The sequence below is a fragment of the Ornithodoros turicata genome, chromosome 4 (assembly GCF_037126465.1).
Source record: "Ornithodoros turicata isolate Travis chromosome 4, ASM3712646v1, whole genome shotgun sequence".
NCBI lineage: Eukaryota > Metazoa > Arthropoda > Arachnida > Ixodida > Argasidae > Ornithodoros > Ornithodoros turicata.
This window is the reverse complement of record NC_088204.1, coordinates 68,860,231-68,884,851: the sequence shown is the minus strand read 5'-3', so window position 1 is coordinate 68,884,851 and position 24,621 is coordinate 68,860,231. Positions and strand designations below refer to the sequence as shown.

At 45.6% G+C, this 24,621-nt stretch overlaps 3 protein-coding genes across 3 annotated transcripts; all 3 read right to left on the bottom strand.

The window, feature by feature from the left end:
- Nucleotides 1-1,453: 1,453 nt before the first annotated feature.
- Nucleotides 1,454-6,824, bottom strand: LOC135392538 (uncharacterized). The gene is made up of 6 exons (XM_064623246.1): nucleotides 6,726-6,824; nucleotides 6,042-6,199; nucleotides 5,914-5,966; nucleotides 5,746-5,784; nucleotides 5,169-5,267; nucleotides 1,454-1,744 (listed from the first exon to the last, which is right to left on the bottom strand). Exons 1-6 carry the CDS (start codon nucleotides 6,822-6,824, stop codon nucleotides 1,566-1,568), a joined length of 627 nt encoding a protein of 208 aa, XP_064479316.1. The 3' UTR covers nucleotides 1,454-1,565.
- Nucleotides 6,825-7,397: 573 nt separating this feature from the next.
- Nucleotides 7,398-8,282, bottom strand: LOC135392537 (uncharacterized protein K02A2.6-like). The gene has a single exon (XM_064623245.1). It carries the CDS (start codon nucleotides 8,280-8,282, stop codon nucleotides 7,398-7,400), a length of 885 nt encoding a protein of 294 aa, XP_064479315.1.
- A 15-nt stretch (nucleotides 8,283-8,297) lies between these two features.
- LOC135392536 (uncharacterized protein K02A2.6-like) lies at nucleotides 8,298-11,219 on the bottom strand. The gene has a single exon (XM_064623244.1). The coding sequence runs from the start codon at nucleotides 11,217-11,219 to the stop codon at nucleotides 8,298-8,300; it is 2,922 nt and encodes a 973-aa protein (XP_064479314.1).
- Between the last annotated feature and the right edge of the window lie 13,402 nt (nucleotides 11,220-24,621).

Genomic DNA, 24,621 nt, shown 5'->3' with positions numbered 1-24,621 from the left:
CATGTTATTAAGTTATCATAGCCTTTTGCGTTATTTCAAACCAATTAGCGCTAACAAATTGAAAGCTGGGACATTTGTGTGTCTGAAATGCAAGTATTTCAAGCAAAAGGGTAATCGCCCAAGGCTCCGTTCGATTATTGTACACACATTGAAAGTTTGATTGCTGGGACACAATAGAACAACAACAACTGCTTGGTATGCTACATGACCCCAAATGACCTTTCCCCTTTCTTGAAAAAAGGTACCGATCAGCTTCTACGTCACGCGGGGCTCGTGTCTCTCTCCCGCGACTGCCGTTATCCGGCTGTCTTTTGTAAAGTGTATTGCGCAGTGACATTACGCCGCAGATCGGAAATATTTTGCATGGTGACTCCTTGTGGACAGCTTCACAGATGAAGTAGGGTTTCAAGTCATGTTAAATGTCACTTCCATGCTCCTTTAATGGGAGACTCTGCACCAAACACGTGCTGAGGTAACAGTGCGACATCAATCCGCACAGTATGATATTTCAGTGAATACAATTGCTCATCCCCAAATGGCACCGATAATTAGAAAAGGAATATTTCCCTTTGTGTGATTAGGTGCTCCTCCATGAAAAAAGCAGTCCAACAACACTGGGATTCACCTCACCAGTATCTGTAGGTTTTGCTTTTATTCCTGGTAAATATTTTTCTGTTTCATTTCTTCTTTATTTCCAAAGGAAATGAGGGCCAGGTACAAAAGCGATTAAGATCTCTGACGAGGAACCTGGTCTTCTACAAGAAGTCACAGCGATTTTAGAAACATAACAATAGATTACAGAACAACAAACATTTTGGACAGTTTTAACAGCACTAGTGATTATTAGCAACAACTTTTAACATCAACAGAACAATTGTATTCGTAATAGTTCGGGTGATTCTTTTAAGGAGTTAATCTACAGGGGTCAGTATATCCGCATTCAATAAGGTTTCCATCAGTGTTCTTTTGTATACAGGTAATGTTAGAAAAGACGCAAATGAGTGGCTCATGGTACTGCAAAAATTTGGTAGCAAATAGTTAGTCGACTGCATGCTGTTAGTCGACTGCATGCCGTTGTTTGTACGACTATAAGGGTAGACAGATAAATTAAGATATAATAGTATTAATATTTTAGAACGAAATCGAGGTAGCAGATGACTGATCTATGTGGCATCTATGTGGCACGAAGAAGTTAAAAAGCGTGTGCCCGAAAAACAGCCGGTGGCCCTAGTGGAAGGTAGGAGATGGAACTTTCAGAAGTTTCGGTTTCGTTTTGAGCTTCCCAGCTCTTTCGGCAACGGAGTGTCCACGACTGCCAAACCAACATTATTTCTCACTTCGGAAGAATATATCGAACTTATTTACACAGCCATTATAATAGTTTCAGATTGTCCCGGAGTCTCCCTTTAAACACGTCAAACAAGCGATCACAGACTCCGGAAACTATGGATATTCTGCAACGTGGGTGACATAATGTTTATTTGCATTTGCTTATTTCAGAGGCAAAAGCCAATTACGGTTGCCGCTTTGTTGACGTGCTTGGAAGCGTTCGTCAGAAACGGCCTTCAGCATTCAGGTGAGCTTGCTTCAGACTCCGTATCGGTCGGTGGGTCCTTGCAGTTGGTAACGTACGGCGTGTCCTCTATATCGATGTCTGGATTGCACTTTTGAAAATACGTCACTTCGCAGGATGATTGGACATTGATGGAAAGGGCTACTTCCTTGGTAGCCCACAGTTCACATTCTTGAAAAGAGAACACATCGTACAACTTTACACTTCTCTCTTCAACATTTTTAGTTGAGTAGTCCATTACTCATCACATTCTGAAAAACAGTTATGCGGGACGCCACACAACGTCCACATCCGTCCCGCGGTCGACTCCGAAACCATGTATATAGAATAGAGTGTATAAATGATAGAACGTGAATACTGTAAGTGTTCAGAGTGCTGTTTTAGTCCTCGTTCGTCATTGACTATAACGGCGAATATCCGGCGCATAAAAAGTGGAGCAGTTTCTGCGCAATTTGATGAAAGTTATTGCTCGATCTGAAGACAGGTGTTGGGAGTATTGCGGAGTTCCCTCTCTGGAAATCGGAGAAAACGTGACTCGGACAAGGCCAATCACCGAGCAGGCGGCGGGCGCAGGGTGTCGAACCGAAACGTTTTTCGCTCCGGTTTTCGTTCCGGTTACATCATAAACGATCCGGTACCGGTTCTGCTCCGGAGCAAAAAAATAACGGTTCATACCGGTTTTTAACCAGTTCCGCTTCTGCTGGGAATATTCATCCCCACAAAAAAAAATCGATGTTACAAAATGTAAACTCGTTTATTCCGCATACATGGTATTTAATATTAATAGACAGCTGTGAACTTGGTAGCTCCTGGTTCCTGTAGGTTACTGTCTGTTCAAATGGGCTTTCTCCTTTCTTGAAGCACATGCTACAAATGGACTTGTTTGGCGTGATCTCATAAGTAAAGTACTTTCTTGCTGGGTTGGAGCGATCGCGTCCCATCCGAATGTCTGTTGCTACTGTCTAGCCAGCAAGCACCATCGCACGAGTACGACGCAAATCGAGGAACACCTTCGCTCACAAACGCGCTCGACGGTTCCGTTTTATTTTCTTCGTGTCCTGTCCACAAAAGAGTGCCACTTCGCACGGGCTTGCCATCGCGTATACGTAAATGTATTCAACTTAGCTGTTCTCAAACAAGGGACGCGTTGCGCGACATTACCGATAAAGAGCCGTTATGCAGCTCCCTTGGGTCGCTGTTTAGTTGAGGAGAGTTTGCGGGGACCAAATTAAAACGAACATTACGGCACATTGCTAGAGAGTCACATGTACCTCTAAGTCTGTGTGCGTGCGCGAACGATAAACCATTACAAAGGGAGCCTAAGGGTCATAGTATACCGACATACATTCCACCGTAACCGCAACCCTCGTATAGTATCCATGACATGACTTCAGAGCATACGACGTCTGTTTCATTCGCCTATCCGCAGTCCAGCAAACCGGCGAAGTTTTTTCTTGGACCGAAAACCGTTAAATATATTTTACGGTTTCCCTCCTGAGCGAAAAAAACGTATACGGTTTCGATTCCGTTCCGGTTCGCACCAAAATAGCGGTTTTTTTCGGTTTTCGGTTCCGGTTTTCGGTTCGCTCCGACACCCTGGGCGGGCGTTTCGCGACCGGCGCGCGGGTGGAACGGCATCTGCAGGTAGCGGAAGATCTGCGATCAACTTGTGCAATGTCACTCCTGGGTTAGCGTCAGACAGCGAGGAGCGTAACATCGTGTTCCACTCGACATGGCTGCGTCAGAAGTCGCGGTCCTAAGCTGCGTATTTACGGAGGATTTTTCGCTTAACGTTGGGGTGCGAATGCGAAGCATGCGAGCTCGGAAACAATCGCCCGCGCTACGCTCCGATACGTGTGTCTTGCTTACGTCGCCATAATGTCACTATCGCTGGGGCTTCCTTGGCTACAAAGGGAGTGCGAATCTTTAAAACCCGTTTTTTTTTCAGTATCTAAGCTGTGCCCGGAAGAGAAAGTTGGCCAAGTACAAACTGTGAAGCGGTGCCGAAGATTATCGTATCGATCCCATACACACGTTTCCGGATGCGTTGGTCACTTTAGTCCACTGCACGTTATTGCGTTTATTTGTATTTGTTTTCGAATTGCAATCAGAAAAGTAATTGAAAATCTCATCGCTTTTCTATACCTATTTCGTACAAGGGCACACCAATGGGCACCAAAGGGCACACCACGCAACCTAAGGTTGCGTTTGCACGGGCCTTTCTTTCTGCATCAACTCGAACCACCGCGTTACGACAAGTCTGTGCCTTCACCGCGTTTGCACGTACCAACTCGGTAACTCCACTCACAGACAACCTTACGGCAATCGGTTTGTATGGATTCAAATCCAATTGCTGGCGCCTCTTTTTTTTTTTAACTGCCATTATTCAAACCTAAGTCAGTTTATTTTGCAAGAAGATCACCATCATACCTATTTATATGTTCATGCCCGGCGTTAGTAAAAAAGAAAAAGAAAAAATACTTCTCAGGTACCCCTGTAGGGTTTGAACCCATGCTACACGCTTCATAAGACACAGTTGTCACAGAACAGAGGGGGGGGGGGGGGAGGTAATGGCAGGATAGGCTCGCCGTTGTTGGCCACACAGAAGTGGGCGTCGTCACGACTATAGCAAAAAAAAAAGAAAGAAAAAGAACGCAAAGCAAAACAAAACACAAAGGAAGGACGGACGGATGGAGGATAGAGGAGGTTGAAGGATGGAATGCGGTGAGGTGCACGAGTTCATCGGGGAGAGTAGAGTATTAGATGGGTCGATGAGCAAGGCCTGTCTTCAGCAGGAAGAGAATGAGGTTTCTTGCTTTGGCGGAACGTTCGGCAGAAGAACCAGCGGGGTAGAGGATGTCCGCTAGCGTGCCCGAGGTGGAGCGAGGGAGATGGGCTTCGCGCGCAGAATGGTATGCTCGGCAGTCTCGCAGGATGTGTTCGATTGTTCCGGGTTGTTGACAGTGGCCACAGCTGGCGTCACCCCTAGAGCCGATCTTGAACAGCTGAGAGTTGGTGAACGCACACCCAGCGCGGAGCCTATGGAGCATGGTCTGGATGCTTCGACGAAGATTTTTCATGGGAAGTGCGGGGCGATTATGGTGCATGATGTCCCGTATTCCAGGGTGGCGCAGTTCAACAAGGTGATGAACAGACATCTGCCTGTCGGTGTCGTCCGGAGTTGGCAAAATATTGCTGCAGCCCAGGTGTGCCGTGGACGCCAGCTGGTCCGCCCTTTCGATGCCGCCGACACCGACGTGCGACGGGTCACAGAACAGAACTTCACCACATAACACGCTCTTAGCCAGTCACAATCCCGAATGAAGTTGTCCCCCCCTGATTGCTGAAAAACGGGAGGCGTACGCCTTTTTTGGAACACTTATGCAGTTCCAAAGAAGGCGTAAGTCTCGCACTTGCCAGGGAGTGATAAAGTTATCATGCTGTACAATTGTCGGCCTTTACTGTGCTATGTCGTTAAGTTCTGTTTTTTGAGTGCATGTAGTACGGCAGGATAGGCTGCGTTGTGAACGCAGCCTAACATAACTTCAGTTGTGACGAAAATCAAGAACAAAACGATAGTTTTAACAACACTTACGTCCAATCCATTCCTTTGGAACATCCGGTTGTGTGATCCTTGTTATGTTCAAGACGCTGCAACCTCCTCCATCGTCAAATATCATTTTGTACTCAAATGCTATGTTAGAAAAAGAAATATGTATGAACAAGGCGTTAACGGGAGTGCCTGAAACTAGATTATAATATTTTGACCGCATAAAAACGTCCCTTCTTATGGGATCACTTTACGATGTCTTCAACTCGGAAGCCGAAGCTAACAAGCTGTGCATTAGACGTTGCAAGTGCTGAGGGTCACTGATGCACGCGCATTGCTCAGAAAAACCAAACCTGTTTTGCTACGCTCGTCTATTTGTATATTCCAGCATCAGAACAGGTACTTTTCATTAGCTACGCTCAGCTTTGAGGGTACGTTTGAAAGGGTTCAGGATTGCTAGAATATTCCCCGGGGCCGACCGCTAGGCGTCGTTGACGATTATAGTTGTCTCCAGAGGCACAGCAACGAATTATCCTCTAAAGAATGACTGAAGAATTGCTGAATTATTTGCTACCATTCTCATAAAAAGACTGGTCAGTGACGCATTATTATGATAACTCACCTGGTCCGCCGTACCCTACAACTGAAAGCATCATGTGGTCATTATGTCACCCACGTTGCAGAATATCCATAGTTTCCGGAGTCTGTGATCGCTTGTTTGACGTGTTTAAAGGGAGACTCCGGAACAATCTGAAACTATTATAATGGCTGTGTAAATAAGTTCGATATATTCTCTCACCCTTCTTGCCTTTCCTTGTAGTGACGTAGATTTTATGGTTGTTACTATAATGTCGATATGGTCATCAAATAATGCAGCAAATAGCAAGCAATTCGAAGTCAAAGTTGTTTGTGACTTACTAGTCGGTTGTCCCATTGTTATAATTTCCTCCGAGGGTTAAAAGGGTCTTGTCTTCTTCGTTCCTTTCAAGAATCCTCGTATACGAGCATACGCTGCGGTCTTTCGACCAGCGGTATGTACGTCTCAATAAGAAAAATACATCAGATCTTTGCATCGTCTGGAATGATAGAAACCGAAGTGAGGCGCCAACTGCGTGAAAAAATAAAATATTAATAATAACAATCGTTTATTGACGCTAGGACGCACATGGTAGCGGTGCATAAAACCGCGTTTTGGTAACTATGACAGTGTACGTGCAGAGCGTGAAATGTTGGTTTCCGCTGAGCGTGAGACTATAGTTTAACCACTACAAGCGATAGTGCTGTTATTTTCTGTGGAAAATGCCTCGTCCTCAGCCGATTTACCGAGCACGCTGACCACTTGCTGAGCTGAGCGCGAAACTGTGACAACGTTTGACTAGGTAGCCCTAAGGGCGCACTAAGGTGGCACTAAGGGTGCATGAGGAAAACGTAGGTAGAAAAAGCCAGAAGACAACAGCCGATAACAAAACACTTGGACAAAAGGACAGCCAACAGGAAAGTCGGCTTGCACATTTTCGTATCGTCACTTCATAACACCAAACTCCATCTAGCTACCTTCACACGAGGAAAGAAGTGATATTAAGTGATACAAAGATTTCTTACCTCCCAAACATCCTTATTTTTTGTTGGAACTGCTTTTTCGGGTGATACAAACTGTCCACCGATGACACAAAGCACTAGGGCTACGAATTCCAGGTACATTGCTCTCCTTAAAGGCGTATTGAACTGCTGGTGATAACGTATTATTTGTACCTTGCTTCGACATACCACGTGATTGACACAACTGTTTCTGTCTTGGCTTTCAGTAGTCATTCTTAACTGAACTGCGTTGCAGTTTCCCCTAAATTATTTCACAATAAATTTCATTCATTGTGCAATAGCACCTTTAACTTATGTAGTTTATGATTTATGAATGTCCATTGTCAACATTTCTAGTTTATCGTGCCGTATGATCGCAATAGACAATGATTTCCCGGGGCCAGTGATGCCTCGAAGCGCTGACACTTCAATCCTTCCATTATTCGAAACCACGATTATATCATTGTGATGCGTGTCACACGTGGTGCAACTCTTTATTCGTCGTCTTTCTCTTTGCCATCTCGCGAGCCTATACAGAGCGCTCGTCGTCGTTAACACCATTACATCTCCCCTTTCTCAAGTCAGTCTAAAAGAACCCAGTCAACATTACACAAAAGATATTTTGTCCCAAAACTCAAAACCCAAACTCTTCCTTGACTCTTCTTGAAATGTCCTTGCATGATACGGAGCCACAGATTACTCTTCTAGGGGGTATCTCCGAGGGCTTCGACGTTGTCTGGTGCTTCGACGAACTGGTACTGACTCCGTGGCTGGACCCGACCGTGGTTCGTTCTCGGGAGTGGAAGCAGGTTGCTGCTGCTGACATTGCGATGATCTAAGATGCTCCCGAGTACGACGAAGCTCAGCACCGTCGCTCGTCCTTATGATGTAGGACCTTGGTGCCCCGGCGGACCCCACAACTGTTGTTGGTGCCCAAGTCTTGACTTTGCTGTTGTAGGCTGTCACTGGACTATCCGGCAGCAGTTGAGGCAGCTGTCTAGTTCCTGTGTTGTAGTAGACCTGCTGACGTTGGCGGAGATGCTGAAGCCGTGATACCACATCCTTTGGCTGTACCAGGCTTGGTTGCAGACATGCTGAATGTACCGGAAGAAGTGTCCGGGTGCTCCTTCCCATCAAGCGTTGTACTGGTGATTTTAACACCTTGTCCCGCGGAGTATTTCTCCACTCGAGCAGAGCAGTCTTGAATTCTGTGCTCTCATAGGCGTACTTGCTTAGTAGTTTCTTCGCTTCCCTCACTGCTCGTTCAGCCATGCCGTTAGACCTCGGGTAATGAGGGCTAGAAGTAATGTGCGTGACTCCGAGGAACCTCATGCCTTCTCGGAACTCATGGCTGCCGAAAGGTGGGCCATTATCGCTCAGAAACCTTACTGGAATTCCATGCGTGGTGAACACGTCTGTGCATATGGCTACCACCTCTTTCGCTGTAGAACGCTTTAGTGGTTTGACTTCGTAGTAGAAAGAGTAGTAGTCCACAAGGATCAAGAACTCTCTTCCACCCTGGCTGAAAAGGTCAGCGCCGATAACCTGCCATGGCAACTTAGGGAGTTCATGGCTTATCATAGGAAGTCTCTCGTTTCATGGTCGATGCTTCTCACATAGAGCGCAGTTTCTTGCTAGTTGTTCAATCTCAGACGTGATCCCGGGCCAGAACATGACTTCCCGCGCTCTCTCCTTCATCTTTTCTTCTCCACAGTGTGAAGCATGCAACAGCTTTAGTGTGATTTGCTGCATTCCCTTTGGGATGATTAGTCTGTTGGAACGAAACAGCAGACCATCCTGCGCGTGAATTTCTTCCTTGTAGGTCCAGTACTGACGCACCTCGTTGTCAACTTCGTTTTTATTGTTAGGCCATGCTGTTTCGACGTATTTTCGGATCTTCTGCAGCTGGCTATCACGTTGTGTCGCTCGCGATATTTCCGCTATTTTTTCGTCGGAAACATCGAGGTATTGAAGTACGTTTACATAGAAGTGCTCCTCTTCTCTCAGGCATTCCTGCTTCGGAAAGCGTGATAAAGCATCTGCAATGAACATTTCCTTTCCAGGTTTGTATACAACGTTAATCGGGTATTTTTGAAGTGCGAGCCTCATTCTTTGTAGACGAAGTGGACATCCGTGGAGAGGCTTCTTGAAAATGGCTTCCAACGGCTTGTGGTCGGACTCGACCTTTACGCTGGGTTGTCCGAAGATGTACTCGTGGAACTTCTCGCAGCCGTGTACAATGGCGACCATCTCCTTTTCAATTTGTGCATATCTTTGTTGAGTCTCCGTAAGGGAACGGGAGGAATACGCAACGGGATGCCCTTCTTGTGTTAAGACAGCTCCAACTCCATCCTGGCTAGCGTCGACTGAGAGCGTCACAGGCTTGTGTGCTTGAAAGTACGCTAAAACCGGTGCCTTCGTCAACGCTTCGCGTAGCTCTTTGAAGCTGTCTTTGTGTCTGGTTGACCATTCCCAAATTGTATCTGTTTTGAGCAGTTCACGTAGCGGTGCCGACACTTGTGATGCATTGGGGATGAATCTTGACACGAAGTTGATCATGCCCAGGAAGGTACGAAGTTCCTTGACATTTGTTGGCTCAGTAACGGCGAGAATATCCTCGACTCGCCTTGGATCCACAGCAAGTCCTTCTGACGTGATCATTTGTCCCAAGTACCGTACTTGCTGTTGAAGGAAACAACATTTCCTGATGTTTAGTTTGAGGTTTACATCCCTGCATCGCTCCAGCGGCCTCATAAGGCGTTGATCATGCTCAGCCTTGGTCCCTCCCCAGACAAGGATGTCGTCCATTACGACATCGACACCGTCGAGATCCTGTAGGACCCTGTGCATAGCTCGCTGGAAGATTTCAGGAGCTGTTGAAATCCCAAACGGCATCCTTAGGAAACGGTATCGCCCAAACGGTGTGCTCATAGTACAGATGTATGAGGAGTCCTTGTCGAGCTGAATTTGCCAAAAGCCAGACGATGCGTCAAGTGTCGAAAAGTACTTTGCCTTTCCCAGACGCGGCGCGATATCTTCGAGTGTCGCCATGGGGTAGTGTTCCCGAAGGAGCGCCTTGTTGAGATCTGCGGGATCAAGACAGATCCTGACCTTATCTTTCTTGACCACGACCACCATGTTGCTCGCCCACTCGGTAGGTTCCGTCACCTTGGCGATTACTCCGTCGGCTTCCATGTGGTCGAGTTCGCGCTTGACTTTGTCTTTCAGTGCAACGGCAATCCGCCTTGCTGGTTTTACAACTCCTTTTGCATGGGGTGTTAACTTCATGTGGTACTGTACCCCTTTTAGCTTTCCAAGGCCTTCAAAGACGTCCCGATAAGGTTGTGCTGGTCCGTACAAGTGATGTTCGTCGCTTGTTTTTGTAGCAACTGCCGAATGCACAGTGCGCTGGATCAGACCTAGTTCTTCCGACGCTTTCCCACTCAGGGTAAGCGGTACCTCTTGTGGTACGACGAAGAACAGCACCTTTGTGCTTTGGCCGTTACATGATGCTTGCAGAGGAATCCTGCCTGCGGCCTTTTGCTTGAAGCCAAAGAAGGTGTTCAACGTAACGTTGCATTTTGTAGTCTTCTTGTTAGTGACTTTTCTCAACTGTCCGGCTGAGATTACGGAACAATTGGCACCAGTGTCTACTCTGCAGTTTAGTTTCACGTTCTCGATCGTAACCTCAGCAGACCAGAGATCGCTCGATTCGACGTTATTTACGGACAGCATTTGCAAGAAGTAAGTGTCTTCTTCACGTTCCACTTCAAGGACCTGTTTTGCCTTCGGCTTCCTTCTATATTTCTTTCGTTGTCCTTTGCTTCTGCACACACTGGCGAAGTGGTTAAGTTTACCGCAGCTCTTGCATTCCTTGCCTTGCGCCGGACATGCATCTTTATCGTGCGTATATCCACACTTCGAACAAGTTCTCGTTCGCTTCGTGACCGCGTGAACTTCCTTCACTTCATCTTTTTCCTTCTGGATATCGTCAAACTGCTGCTTGCTGAGCTCTCTCATCCGACATGTTTCTATAACCTTCTCACATGACGGATTTTCCGAGATCAGCCTTTGCTGAAGTTTCTTGTCGCGAACTCCAAGGATTATGCGGCTACGCAGCATGCGTTTTTCCAAGGTCCCGAACTCGCAGCTAGCAGCGAGTATCCGAAGCTCTGTCAGCCACTCGTCAAATCGCTCCCCTTCTTTCTGGTTTCGCGATCCGAACAGAAATTCGTGGTACGTTAAATTGAGCGTCGGTTTGCAGTGCTTTTCCAGTTTCTGGATAAGCTTGTCGACATCGTCACGGTCCGCTTCCGTTTCAAACTGTAGCGTATTGCATATCTTCCTGCCTTCTTCACCCAGTATAACCAAGAAGGTCGCGGCCTGAACTTCCTTTGGCTGCGCCTTTAGATTTGTCGCTGTAGAGAAGAGTCTAAACTCGCCTTTCCACAACTTCCAAGCTTTCCAAAGATCGCCGGTAACATCGAGTGGCTTGGGTGGAGGCAGGATACTTGTCATCGTTGCTGCTACCAACGTTGAAGTCATCGGCGTAGTAGTCGTTTCCATTGCGACCTTCTGCCAGCTAGGGCTAATCCTTTCGCTTCGAACGCTGGCCACGTCATCGACGTAACACCGCTGCCACCATGTCACACGTGGTGCAACTCTTTATTCGTCGTCTTTCTCTTTGCCATCTCGCGAGCCTATACAGAGCGCTCGTCGTCGTTAACACCATTACAATGCGCACTACTTGGCCTTCGCGTTTACGATGAACAATGCAGCTGTTCCGAAGTCCATCAAACACACGTGTCCCTTTCTCCTTCTTGTAAAACTGTGTTTGGATTTTAAAAAATAAGGCCACACCTGTAGGTTATATGAGCAATTGAACGCAACCATAGGCAGATCACCACTGTTTGAACTCATATCAGACTTTCATATTGAGCCACACATGGCTGTTTTCAAAGGCAATCCACAAATGCTGAATAGTCTGAACATTACACCACACCATTCTTAAGAATGTACGCTACTTGAATAGCGTTTCGGCTTTGTTTATTTGTTTTTTGACACACTCCTCAGAAATGTCGAGAAGTGCTGACGAAGGTATTGAAGTCTGGGTGACATACTGAAGAACGGCCAATTATTTCTTTTTGGGGGAACTACAGTACGCGGAAGCATGTTATTAGCCACAAAGGACACATGGCAACCCTGTGAAAGTGCACGAGCAAAACCAGCATCCATTATGTGCTCATAGACTAGAGGTGAACTAGAGGTGGACGTGTGCGCCAACGGAACTTCAGCCGGCGGCGGCGTCATGCTCATTTCACCACCGCCGGCGGCGGCATCAGCGGCACGAACAAACACAAGTCAAAAACAGCACAAGCCTGCAACTAGACGTCATCGTGATCAGTAAATCTGCGAATACGTGTATAAGCGAAATGTATAGGGTGTGTGCAGAAAAACGTAACCAGCATTTAGGCACTTAGCTTGTTGTCTACCTAACTAACAAACTTCCGGTGGCACACGATGGCGCATTTATGCGTGCGAAATCTGCTGAAAAATTGTGAGAGCCATACCCAGCTTAACAACAACAACAACTTTATTTTTGGCTTTGGAGAGTGGGGAGGTCCATTGTACTTACAAATAGGCTTAAAAATAGGCTTAAAAAATAAACAGAGCAACGAAAACTTCGGCCTCCGTGCATCAGAATAGGGCAACATGGCGGACGCAGGTGAGTTGTGTTCAGGTACCGCTAGGGGAGCTATGGGTGCAGAAATCGAAACGATGTCCCACATGGATGCTCATCAGTGCCCCTAGCGGTGCCTGCACATAACTCTCCTGAGACCGCCATGCGCTACCATGCACTGTCATGACCGCCCTATTCTAATGCATGGAAGCCGATGTTTTCGCGCTCTGTTTATTTTTTTGCGCTGAGTATGGCTTCCAGGATTTTTTTTTTGTAGCTTTCTCACGCATAAATACGCCATCGTACGCCACCGGAAGTTCCTTGGGTAAGTAGACAACGAGTTACCTGTAAAAATGCGGGTTACGTTTTTCCGCACACACCCTGTATTTGCGTCGCTCCTTTAAATTTGAATAGTTTCCGTGTCCTAACAAGCAGACAAAAGCAAATCCGACTGCGCGAGAAGGCTGCAATGCGCGTTTTGGCGTTCCAAAACACGTGCGAAGCGGCTCTGGGCGCGACGGTTTGGAACCGGCGTCGGCGTACCGAAAATAACCGCCCGCGGCGGCGTGGCCTTTTTACCTTTCCTCTGGCATTTTGGAAAACTACGCGGAGAAAACATAAATCCGCCAGCATGGTGTGATTATTTTTTTATTATTGCTGTGGCAATAATATACCGAATGCTCATTCTGTTTAGCAATCTGTAGCTTCGAATCTAGTACGTATAGTGTGCGGCAATGGTGTGATCAGTGATGAAGTCGCAGACGTTACGCACAAAAGTGGAATATCGGCGACCACAAAGCGCTTTCACGAACACGGAGGAAAATGTGGGGAGACAAAATATGTCCGTGTGACATCTCCTGTGCGTACTCCCATTGTTGTCAAGAAAACATTTTCTGGGAAGTTTCAGGAAATGAATAAAGTAGCGGTACCTTCAAAGAGTTATGTTTCCAAAAAGGCAGCTTGGCGAGTTTTTATTGAGTGTTACGAGTACAAAGGCGGCGTTTTCGAAAAATGAAGTATTTTGATTGAACAATGAAAAATATTTCTGGTGTGAAACCTAGCTAACCTTGTTGCTCGTTAACCCTTAATGATGTCTGTATTAATGAGCTCTGTAGTCACTGAAATGTGAAGCTATTTAATTACAATTATCGAGGGCCACCGGCCTCCTTCACGAACTGTAGGGAGTTCCTTCCCTCGTCATCCTTTCATGTGAACCTTTTTGGAATCGGGTAGGGTCCTGCACTCAACGCAGGGAAACATCCCACATTATCATCATCATCCATTCATCTATGTTGTTGTTGTTGTCGAAATGACTGAAAGACTGGCACTTGTCTGTGACATCAGCGGACAGTCTCGGTTTCGCTGTGCCGATTCGTTTACACTCCAAGATGGAGCTGATCATTGATGGCGTTTGTCGTAGCTTGCCACTGCAGCCGTAAAGAAGAATCCCTTCTCCAAAGCCTACGACTCAATGTTGCCCGTACACCCTCGCTTCTATTCGAAATGGACCGGTTAAGTTCCCCAGACTAGACTGTCTGGCGTGGAAGTTGACATCCCACACTCTTAAAAATGAACTTCACCGCATAGCACGCTCCTAGCCAACTATAATCTCAAATGATATCGTTATGTGACCTGATTTGTTGAAAACGGGAGGCGTACGCCTTTTTGTGACACTTATGCTGTTCATAATTGTCACAAAAAAGGCGTACTCCTCTCTTTTTCAACATATCAGGGCAGATAACGATATCATTCGAGATGATGGTTGGCTAGGAGCGTGCTATGCGGTGAAGTTCATTTTTAAGAGTGCACACCAACTCCTGTATTGTCAACGGCACCTTCACCATCGGAACACTCTCCGTTGCCATCTACTCCGGATTGGGTGCAATCACTTTTCCTTGGCCACTCCCCTTTACCCCTGGCGGCCTCGTGCGCTTTCTTCAAGCAACGGGCCTAGCGGAGAGACCACTCTAGTGCACCTCTCACCTACAGTGTGCTTCCGTCCCATCAGTACCGGTCATCCTGCCTCTACATCACTTTGAAGTCCTCAACTCCCCTTTCTCCCACTTTCTTTTCCTTTTTTTTGGCTATAGTCGTGACGATGCCCACTTGAGTGCGGCCAACAACGGCAAGCTACCTCGACCCCCCCCCCTTTACCCCGGTCCTGCATCCCAACCGAGTGTGCTGTCACTGACGCTCTCCTCCGTTTTCTCAGAGCCTCGGGACTCATGAACTGGACTCAATAACAACGCTTAAATAAAGTTGTTGTTGTTGTCACATTGTTATAGTATCCCTTTTCCTTTCTTTATTTTTTCTTCTCTGCCGTTTCTTCCTCTTTTTCTTTGGAATAGCAAGTCGGCTCTTTGCCTGGCTAATCTTTCCCTTTCTTTTTTTAGTATAAATATCCTCCGCTCCAAAATGGCAGTGTTCCCATTGAAAATACCCTCACGTTTGAGCATATCCCTAACTAATGCTTCAGTGATTTTGACAAAATCCCTTTAAAAATGAAGAATGCAGGACGAGAAATCGGGCGGTTAGGCGTAACTTATGTGCCTTGGCTAAGAATAATGTCTTCACGGGAAAAATACTGCGGCTTCCTATGACAAAAAGTGAGGAAAACTCGCCATAAATGACCTACCGTTACGTAAAGGAAAGAAAGTTCCATAATATGACAAAACCCTGTCACACGAGCAGAAGGCTAATGAATGACCAACTTTACACCCCGACAGCACTTCCACCGGGATTCTCGCGATCACGCTGGGACACCGAAAAAGAAAACAATGAAAGAAAAAGAAACGCAGGAATCGTCCTACGTCCCTACGAGTCCCTAAAAAGAAAAATATTTGTTGAATCCTAACACTTAATTTTTTCAACGTGCAATGTTAGGCCACCTCTGGTATTGCCGAGTTGCATGCCCTATTGGTGCCAAGTACCCTGCCGTTGAAAGACTGCTGCCATTAAAAACGTGAAAGATTATCCTATCTGAAAATGGTTGCTTGGTGAACGGACACCGTTCAGCTAAGGTTATTTAGCAAGAGTGAGCTATTTCCCGTCACAGGTATAATAATAGTATTCAACAGAGAAATTTTTGGTAGTGATTGACGAACCTGTCTTGGAATGAGGCAAGAGTTGTCTACCACCAGACACTTATTGTGAGGATGTACCTTGTTTCGACACTTGTGGGAGCGAAAAAAAAACAGAGCTCAAATTGGTACGAATGGGCCTGTGCATTCTTATTTGGTTATGTAACTAAAGAAATAAACAGAGAAACACGGTAGGTACACTTGGACAATGCGCGGGTAAACCATAGAAGAAAAAGCTCGCAAAAACAGACACATACACCAGCTCTCTCTCCCCGACAAGGAGCACTGCACTCAACGACCCGGCAGTTGCGCCCCACAACGGAGGTGCGGGACAAAGAAAGTGCCACATTTTGGCGGATTTGGCATGCGATGTGTTCGGGTAAATCTTTCAGAGGTGGGTGTTATATGACTTCGCGAGACAACAAGAACAAATGAGTGATGACGATGTTGTGTGATGTTTCGGGCAAGGTTGACAGGAAAGTACACGCTCTTGAGCATTAAAGACATGAGGATTCTCCTTCCGTTTGCAATGGCATACATATTCATTCATTCATTTTTATTTTAATATAGCCAAGATAGGTTTTAACAGGGAATGATGGAGAGGGAGGAGCCAGAGGGTAGCGCCCGGTTGAAGGCTTCTCTTTGAAACGTGCGCTAGTTACAACAGGAGCACAAATCACAAAGCATAATACATGAAAATAATACAGTCCAGGAAAAAGAAAAAGAAGACATGACATAACAGGAAACATAAATATCCGGAATTGTTAATTAACAAAACTTTTTTACCTGCCTTCTAAAAGATGAATAAGAACATATATATTTTTTTTATATCGGACGGCAAAAGGTTCCAATCACATACGCCACGGAACGAAAACGATAGCCTGTCGTAGTTTTTACTGATCTTTGGTGGATTCAACATTCCACTTGCTTCTGCCCTAGTACACTGGCTTGAATTAAAATTGCAAAAATTCATCTTAGGCAAAGTTAGATCAAGTTTTAAAATGCGATAAGTCAAACCAAGAACACCATATGTTATTATGTCTTGGACAATGAGAATATGAGTACCACGATATGAAACATGAGATAAATAGGGCAGACCAAAGATAATCCTGATGGCACGGTTTCGTAAGACTTCCAGGACACATAAGTGGGTCTTGTAAGTGATACCCCACACAAAAGAGTAATATGACAAATGGGAATGTATGAAAGCATAATATAAATTAAGTAATATGGATGTTGGTAAATACTGACGGGATTTCGCAAGGACACTAATGCCATATGAAACCCTTCGAGCAATATGTTTTATGTGCGACACGAAACCTAGGTTTTCGTCAATTACAGTACCTAAAACTTTGGTTTCTTGACAAAACCGCAATGGAGAACCTAATAGCGATAGTGATGTGGGTGTGAGTATATTTTGATTGGGAGAGTGAAAGATCATAGTCACAGTTTTACTGACATTTAACTGTAATTTACTGCAACGGCACCAATACACATATATGTTTTCCTAAGTGATCTGGTGTAGCCGGCTCTCGTAATGAATGCCTATTTCTCCATTTTTTTTCCTTTTCTTATCAACTCAACTCAACTCAGACATATATGTTTATGTCAACTTGCATTTTTACTGATAGGTCAGAAATATCCTTGCCAGTTAATTGTAGGGTCGTTGCGCGTAAAGGTGGTTGATGAAAAGTAAAAGTAATAGCGGACCCAAAAGAGACCCCTTGGGGCACCCCATATTACAAGCTGCCGTTACGAGAAGACATCCTGATATCTAACAACTTGAGATCGGTCCGTAAGGTGTATGCGATCGGTCCGTATGCGGTTCAAATAACCCCAGTGCAAAATACAACCAGCGTGGTCTAACGGAACCATCCCTCTTCTAAAGGGCGGGGGGGGGGGGGGGTATGTTTATTACGAAAAAAAAAAGAGGCAGGTAAAAAGGAAAGGTCAGCCAGGCAGAAGTCAACTTCCCTCCCCTCCTTCCCTCCTCCTCCTTTTCCTCTTCTATTCGAGTGCTGGCCTCAGCACTTTTTACTCGGTTATTTGAGTTCCATTGATTCTTGGGCGCTGAAGGCTTATGTGTTTTTGTCGTCCATGTTTATAGCCTTGCTCGGATAATTCTCGTTCCATACATACTTGTACGAACTTAGCTTGCTGCGATGGCGTCGATGAAAACAAAGTGCAGGTAGCGGCTCATCATCGAGCCGCGACTGAGAGTTGCTGTGTCCAACCTCCGCCCTCGTCATTCCCAAGGATTAGGGACAAAACGTAAAGCGTGCTTCACCTAATACACTCGTGTGTGAAACCTACCCCTACACGGCCCTAGGCGCCATACATTTTGGACGCTTTTTCTTGAGTATTTAATTTTACTTACATAAATTGCAATGCTCTCTGGGGTGTCTGGAATACGTTATAAAACGAATATATTCACGCAGTTTGAACAGTCTACGAATAATTTCCTTGGTTCCACGGACGTAGACGTAAAATGCAAGGGCTCAATGGGAAAGTGGGTGGAAACGCGCGAGCACATTGAACTGACAATTTTCTGTATAGAAAAGGGTACTTTGGTAGAATGATGCAACCATACCTCTAGTATTGTATTTATATCCCGGAGAGTATTTTGATAAACGGAAGCGACTACGAGTTAGGAGGCATGAAAGTTGCTGGCCTTGCCCACGGGAGTAAAAATTTGGCCAAGCGCACCGGTACGAGGAACCGACAGCTTTCTACCTAGAAACGAACACTTCGATAGAATGATGCAAATATGCCTCTAGTATTTAACACCTGAAGAGCATTTTGATGAGCGGGAGCGTTCATGAGTTAAAAGGCATGAAAGTTGGTCTCCTCGTCTACCGCGCAAGCGCAGGGAACCGACAGTTTTCTACCTAGAAACAATACTTTGGTAGAATGATCCAATTATGCCTCTAGTATTTAAATCCTGGAGAGCATTTTGAGAAGTGGAAGTGTTAACCAGTTAAGAAGTATCTAAATTGGTAGCCTCGCCCACGGCATGTAGAAATTGTGATAACCATGCCTTACCATTCATGTGAACCATGGCAGTGCGAATGTGAACCAGACAGAGAAAAATATGGCGGTTTTGGTGGGGTGTTTGCTATAGGAAATGCATGAGGTGAGAATCTGCTTGGCTTCTGCCGTTTTTTCAACAAAATGATACCATATAAAGAATATATCGATAAAATTTCAGGCAAATGACTATCAGCATGCCAAGTTTGAAGCCCAAGAAACGTCATCTTCTACGTGTATTTTTCGACGCGATCGAAATGTCGCTCAGTCAAACTTGCAAATTCTCTGACATGGTAGCAAAGCACTAGATTGCAGTAGCAGAGAGTAGAGTGTAATATTGATAGATACGAATAAGAATTTTACGGATTTCGGAAGTATATAACGATACCTCACAATGATGCCACATAGTTTTGCCACTTTGCCGCTGGTGATATCCACGTGAGTATCCCAAAATAAATTGGCTGAGAACAACACCTAAGGCATTAACGAAATTGCCACGCTCAAAATGCTGATTTTGTAGTACGACAACCACAGGACAGGGTACGGATTTATTTTTTGCTCTGTGCAGTACTGCGTTTGACTTTTCAGTACTGCATATGACTGTCTCCAGTAAAAAGATCCAGCATTGAGCAACTACGTAACCCTTGTGGGATCGCACACAACATTGGAAAACCCATATGATGATAACAGTTGGTTGAAATTCTCTAGATGATCTACTTTTACTCAAAAGATTGGAATTGAAATCGCCACCTATGTACATTGCATATTTAGGAAATGACACAAACGCGAGGAACGTTTGAAAGAGTTGGAGAACAGTAACGAAATCTCCAGTTGGCGGGTACCGGTCGTAAGGAATATACCGGTTGACAGATTTTATCCTCCGCAGGTGCGGACAATTTGGTTGGCTCAAGCGTGGGAAAGGAAAGTCATTGAAGAAACCAAAATAACAAGAAAATGAGCGTTTTTGGTCAGCCCACCTGGAAAGGCGCTCTCGGTGCGTTATCGCTATCTCTGAATTACTCGCCACGTCCGCCGCCCGCCCTCCTGGAAAGAAAACATTCTCGTGACGTGATCTAGCGACTGAAAGTATTTCTGCGGAGGCGTCATTCGTCCCTTATAAATACTACTGGACTGTGCATCGGATGTATCATGCGGACTTGTTGTATTCATTAGTATAGTTAGGCATGGAAAATGTAACGTGCTCCAAGATTAAATTGCGTAGCGACCAGCGAGTTTATATATAAGCCTGATGGAAAACAAACAAAATGCGGTTTGGCAATGCGACCCCTTCGTTGAATTGCAGCATACTTTTCAATTGATCTCTAATTTTTATTGTAGATTTCCAAAGGTTTTAGACACCCCTAAGTACGTGCATATGTTTCTGCAGCGACGCGCGCTCGGTAGAGGAAATGCGGGCACACGTCTAGCCATGCTCTGCAACACCTTCTTCTTCCTCGCACGGTGAACCACATATGGATATAGGCCGCTATGTAAGGGTGATGTGTCGCTATGAAATAGCATATATGTTCCCTGTACCATATGTTATATGGGTTTTTCCTGGGTTTCCTCAGACGCTTTCAGACATATTTTAAACGCGATAAAAATCCCTGTGCCGGGAAACAAAAAGACGGTTCAACACATAGCACAGACTGACGAACAAGATTTTATTGACCAGACCTGCTTCTCAAATAACCGGAGCCAGCAACGCCTGCTGCTGCGAGGTTACCCTTTTTCACCCTCAAGCCTGCCTAGTGCCTTTATCTTGTCGAAAGCACAGGACTTATCAAGAGACCCTCCTGTTACCAACTTTGATAAATTCCTCGACTGGATCAGTTAGCAGCACAATCTTGTTCGTCAGTCTCTACTGTGTGTTGTGTCGTCTTTTTGTTTCCCGGCACGGGGGGTATCGCTTTTAAAGCATGAACTCCCGAACATCGCAATTTTTAACCATTTTCAGAGATATGTCGGCAGAATTCCCTTAGGGTACATTTATGCTGCAGCATCGCTGCTCGCTGCAGCTTCAAGCACATCGCTGCTCGCATAACCGCTAGGGTGCGTTTACCCTGCAGATTGCTCAAGATGCTGCTCGCTTTCGCTATATCAGTCGCCTAGCAGCGTTCACTGTGGAAGGATGGAAACGAGGAAAAGTGGGAAGGAGGAAACCGACTTCATCACAACCAATCGCAGGTCGGATTTCAAGACGCCAGTCATCAATGATACCAGGAAGACAAACATGTTTACATTCCTAGGTGCAGCGAGCAGAGCGGCAAGCAGCGGCGAGGATAAGCGAGCAGCCAGGCTGCAGGGTAAATGCACCAACAGAAAGCTCTGTGTTTGACCTGTCATCGCCAGAAGTCAGGTGGTCCCCGGGCATGTTCAAACATGTTTGGCAGCATTGTTGTGGCGATGATCATGGCGTGCATCTTTGGCAAGCAGCGATGCTGCAGCATGAACGCGCCCACAGAGATACATGTGTTTGTTTCGTCATCGCCAAACAGCGATGTGCCATGTGCCAGCAGCGATGCTGCAGCATAAATGTACCCTTAGAAGTCAGTCAAGGACGCACATTCCTCCAGAGCGTGAGTCCCCAAGCAGCACAATGTACTGAAAGTCGAGTGCAATAGGGGTGGATGGTATGTGTCTTATCAATCTTCTTTAGTTTCACGAGTGTGTTCAAGGCCTTTCACCTACCCGTCCACCCCTACTGCACTCGACTTTCAGTACATTGTGCTGCCTGGGTCGCGACGTTGCCCACCTCTGTGAGTCCGATAATGACGAGCCCTTTCACCATCACCAACACCACCATTCCATTTTGTATTCCTGAACTTCATGGTTGCTACACGTGATTGATGTCCTTTGCTAACAGCAGAGGCAGCTGTAGTACGGCGTACATTGGGTCACCTCTATGTATTAGTCATGTTTCCTCCCCTATACGCATACATTGCATTCACGACAGCAATCGTGTGATTATTGCTACACTCAGAATCGCCAATCACCTACTTTACAGTCTAAGAACTGTTACTCTGCGGTGTTCCTAACATGGGTTGGTGTGAATTAGTATCGATATTGTTAGAAGTCTACAATAAAGACAAGACAGAAACACTTAGATTGGGAGACATTCAAGGTAACGGCTCCGAATGTATGATAAGCCAATTGCAGTGTCTCTTCGAACAGGTTCCGTGTTACGCATGCGAAACAACTGTGGCTATAAGCGGCGTACAGACGTGGACAGATGGAGAGAGGATAGCAGGAAGAAGTAGGGGACAGGGGGTAGTATGCGCGGCCTTGGCCGACTTCAGGGCGAATTGTGCAGACATTCGTCCGGAAAGTCTTCGGACAACCCAGTAAAAACGTCAGACACCACAGCCCGTGGTAGGATTCGAACCCATCACCTCCCAGTCTTCAGCACGACCTTGGCTACCAGGAACGAGTGGGACGCCTTTAACCCGCTCGGCCATGCCGCTGTTTACACCACATTGCTAAGCTAGGGTTTCATAAATTTCGGTGCACAACAAGTCGCTAAAGTCGAATGTTACGCTGCATTTGAGTGAGTGGATCTCATTATCGGGGCACACTTTCTTCGTTTTCTTTCAAAAGAAGCTTATTTAACTTTGCGTATTTTTATGTAATTTCTTTTTCGAGCGCCTTATATTTTCTACGCCATGACTGAATTCAACAACGTCCGAACGAGGCAACCGGTGCACATTGCAACCATAGTTCTAAGGGACGAGTGTCGACTTTGTAGAGATACTTCTAACCGCTAGATCAGGTCACGAAAATGTTTTCTTTGCAGACGACAGACGCTGCCGTGTGATTCAGAGATAGCGATAACGCACGAAGAGCGCCTTGCAAAGCCTGCTGGTCCAGAAAGCTCATTTTCTTGTTTTTTCCGTTTCGTCACTGATTTTACTTTCCCACTCTTCAGCCAACCAAATTTTTCGTACCTCCGGAAGATGAAAGCTGTCCTGGGGCTTTAAATTCGTATAACGAGTAATTGAGTAATTAGTATAACGCTACGACCACTTAAGGATGTGGGTTATAACGTCGTAATGAACGACACAGACAGAGGCCACGCATGAGCACTTGTCTGTGTGTATCGTTCGTGTCTGCGTTCGTTCATTACGTCCAGATACAAAAATGTATTTGCTCAAAGAGTAAACTGGATAGATACATACTTGTTAGCACAAATCGGACAATGAAATATAAAGTATCAGCTCAACACAGCTTTTCTAGTCATTGTCGTAGTATTCTGAAAAATTATCTGAAAGCACAGAGACTGAGAATTTGTCGTCCGTCCATCTTGTTCCGTGTCTCTCGGTCCCTTACCAGCTATACCAGTCTATCAGCTTACCAGCTATTACCAGTCTATACCAGCTTGGTTGCGCCCTCTCCCTTCTATCTGAAAGCTACTACGTAATTCAGTTACAAATACAAGTACCTAAAAAAACACATGTAATCTTTCACTAAGTAAAAATGTAGATACAAAATTATCTAAATCCAGTTACTTTTACTTAGTGTCTTAACAACGCTGCATGGGAAGCTTTGTACGCTGAGTTCAGGAGACCGCATCCCTTCAAATAGCTGCATGAAAATCGGGCAACTTGATCCGATAGAGGTCACCTCTGGTGAAGGATAAAAAATACTACTGTCAGCAAGGCTTTATCAGACCATAATATCGGAAAGGGTGTGTACGACGACCTGGACGAATGTACAGAGGGGAGAGGGACGGGGGAGAGTTCATCCTCGATACGTCACGTGGTGGCTTCCAGCTCAACTAATCTGGTTTGTCCCGGAATCTTGCTCATGGCTAAAAATGAAATTTCGTCATGGTACAACGAAATAAATTAACAGAATATAAAACATTAGTTCAACCTCGTTTAGAGTATGCATCTGCAGTCTGGGAACACTACACATGCACGTTATCCGAAAGAATAGTCTGCTGGCCTGCTTACCTTGTCTTGGGGTGCGTTTTTTTATTCTGCCCGGGTAACCCCCGGGTTACGCATCACGTGACCCGAGTGAGATGTCACGTGACCTGTGGGTAGGTACCCCCGTTTAGAAATTTTCGCCCATTACGAGTTACGCCCGTCTCAGCGAACATGGCGGCAGAGGCAGACGACGTTTTTGACGAGGACATGATTCTAGAAGTTGCGGCACTTGTGCTGCTTGACGCATTTGACGAAGGGGAAGATGATGACGAAGGAAGAAAAATGCATGCATCCAACGAAACAACAGTCGTGCTAAAGCCACCGAAATATGCTCGGAATCCGAAAGTTAAAAGACGCGGGACTCTCATTTGACGTCGTGTGACGTCATAACCCTCTGCTACCCACCTGCTGAGTCGGGTCAGTGAGAGTAGGTACCCAGAGTAACCCTCGAGCGACGAGAGTTGAATTTTTGGCCGGTAGGTTATGACGTCACTTCCGTCACCCTCGATTTTTCGCCCAGTAAGGGTTACCCCCGAGTTACCAGGGTAGAATAAAAAAAACGCACCCTCGGTTTCGAAGGACTTCTTCGGTTACATGTATGTTGCAAGCACTAAAGTTAGACTCACTTGCACATGGGCCCAAGGTAAATAAACAAAACTGTTCTTTCTCATCAGTTGATTACAAACATTAATAATACAATGTTAAAATTTGTCCACGTTCGACGCGAATAAATCATCGAAAAATTTCATTTATTTATTTTATTTATTTATTTGTCAAAAATGTTTAGTATTTGGCATCAATCATTATTTGACAAAGGCTTGGGGGATTAAGGATGAAAGACATGTATGACATGTTTAGTCACTATGTGTCGGAGCGGAAAAACCTGTCAAGTTGTCAAACGAGCTAGTGTGAACAACCCAGGCAATTGGACCGCTTTTTCGATGCGAAAAAGTGGGTTAGCATGAGGAACGTGTTTACGGACATGCGGATTACACAGCTAGTTAAATGTTCCTTTGGATAACGGCATTTAGAACTGCAGCTTTCTTTTGTTGTTTTCTTTCTCTTTTTTTTTTTTTCTTTTTCATCTTCAACGCTCCAGGTAAACCAATAAATGAAATCGATCAATCGACGCTGCCGTTTGGATCAAACTGCGTTCGACCAAATGTCCCGGAACCAAAAGCAATGCGTCGAATGCATATCTGACT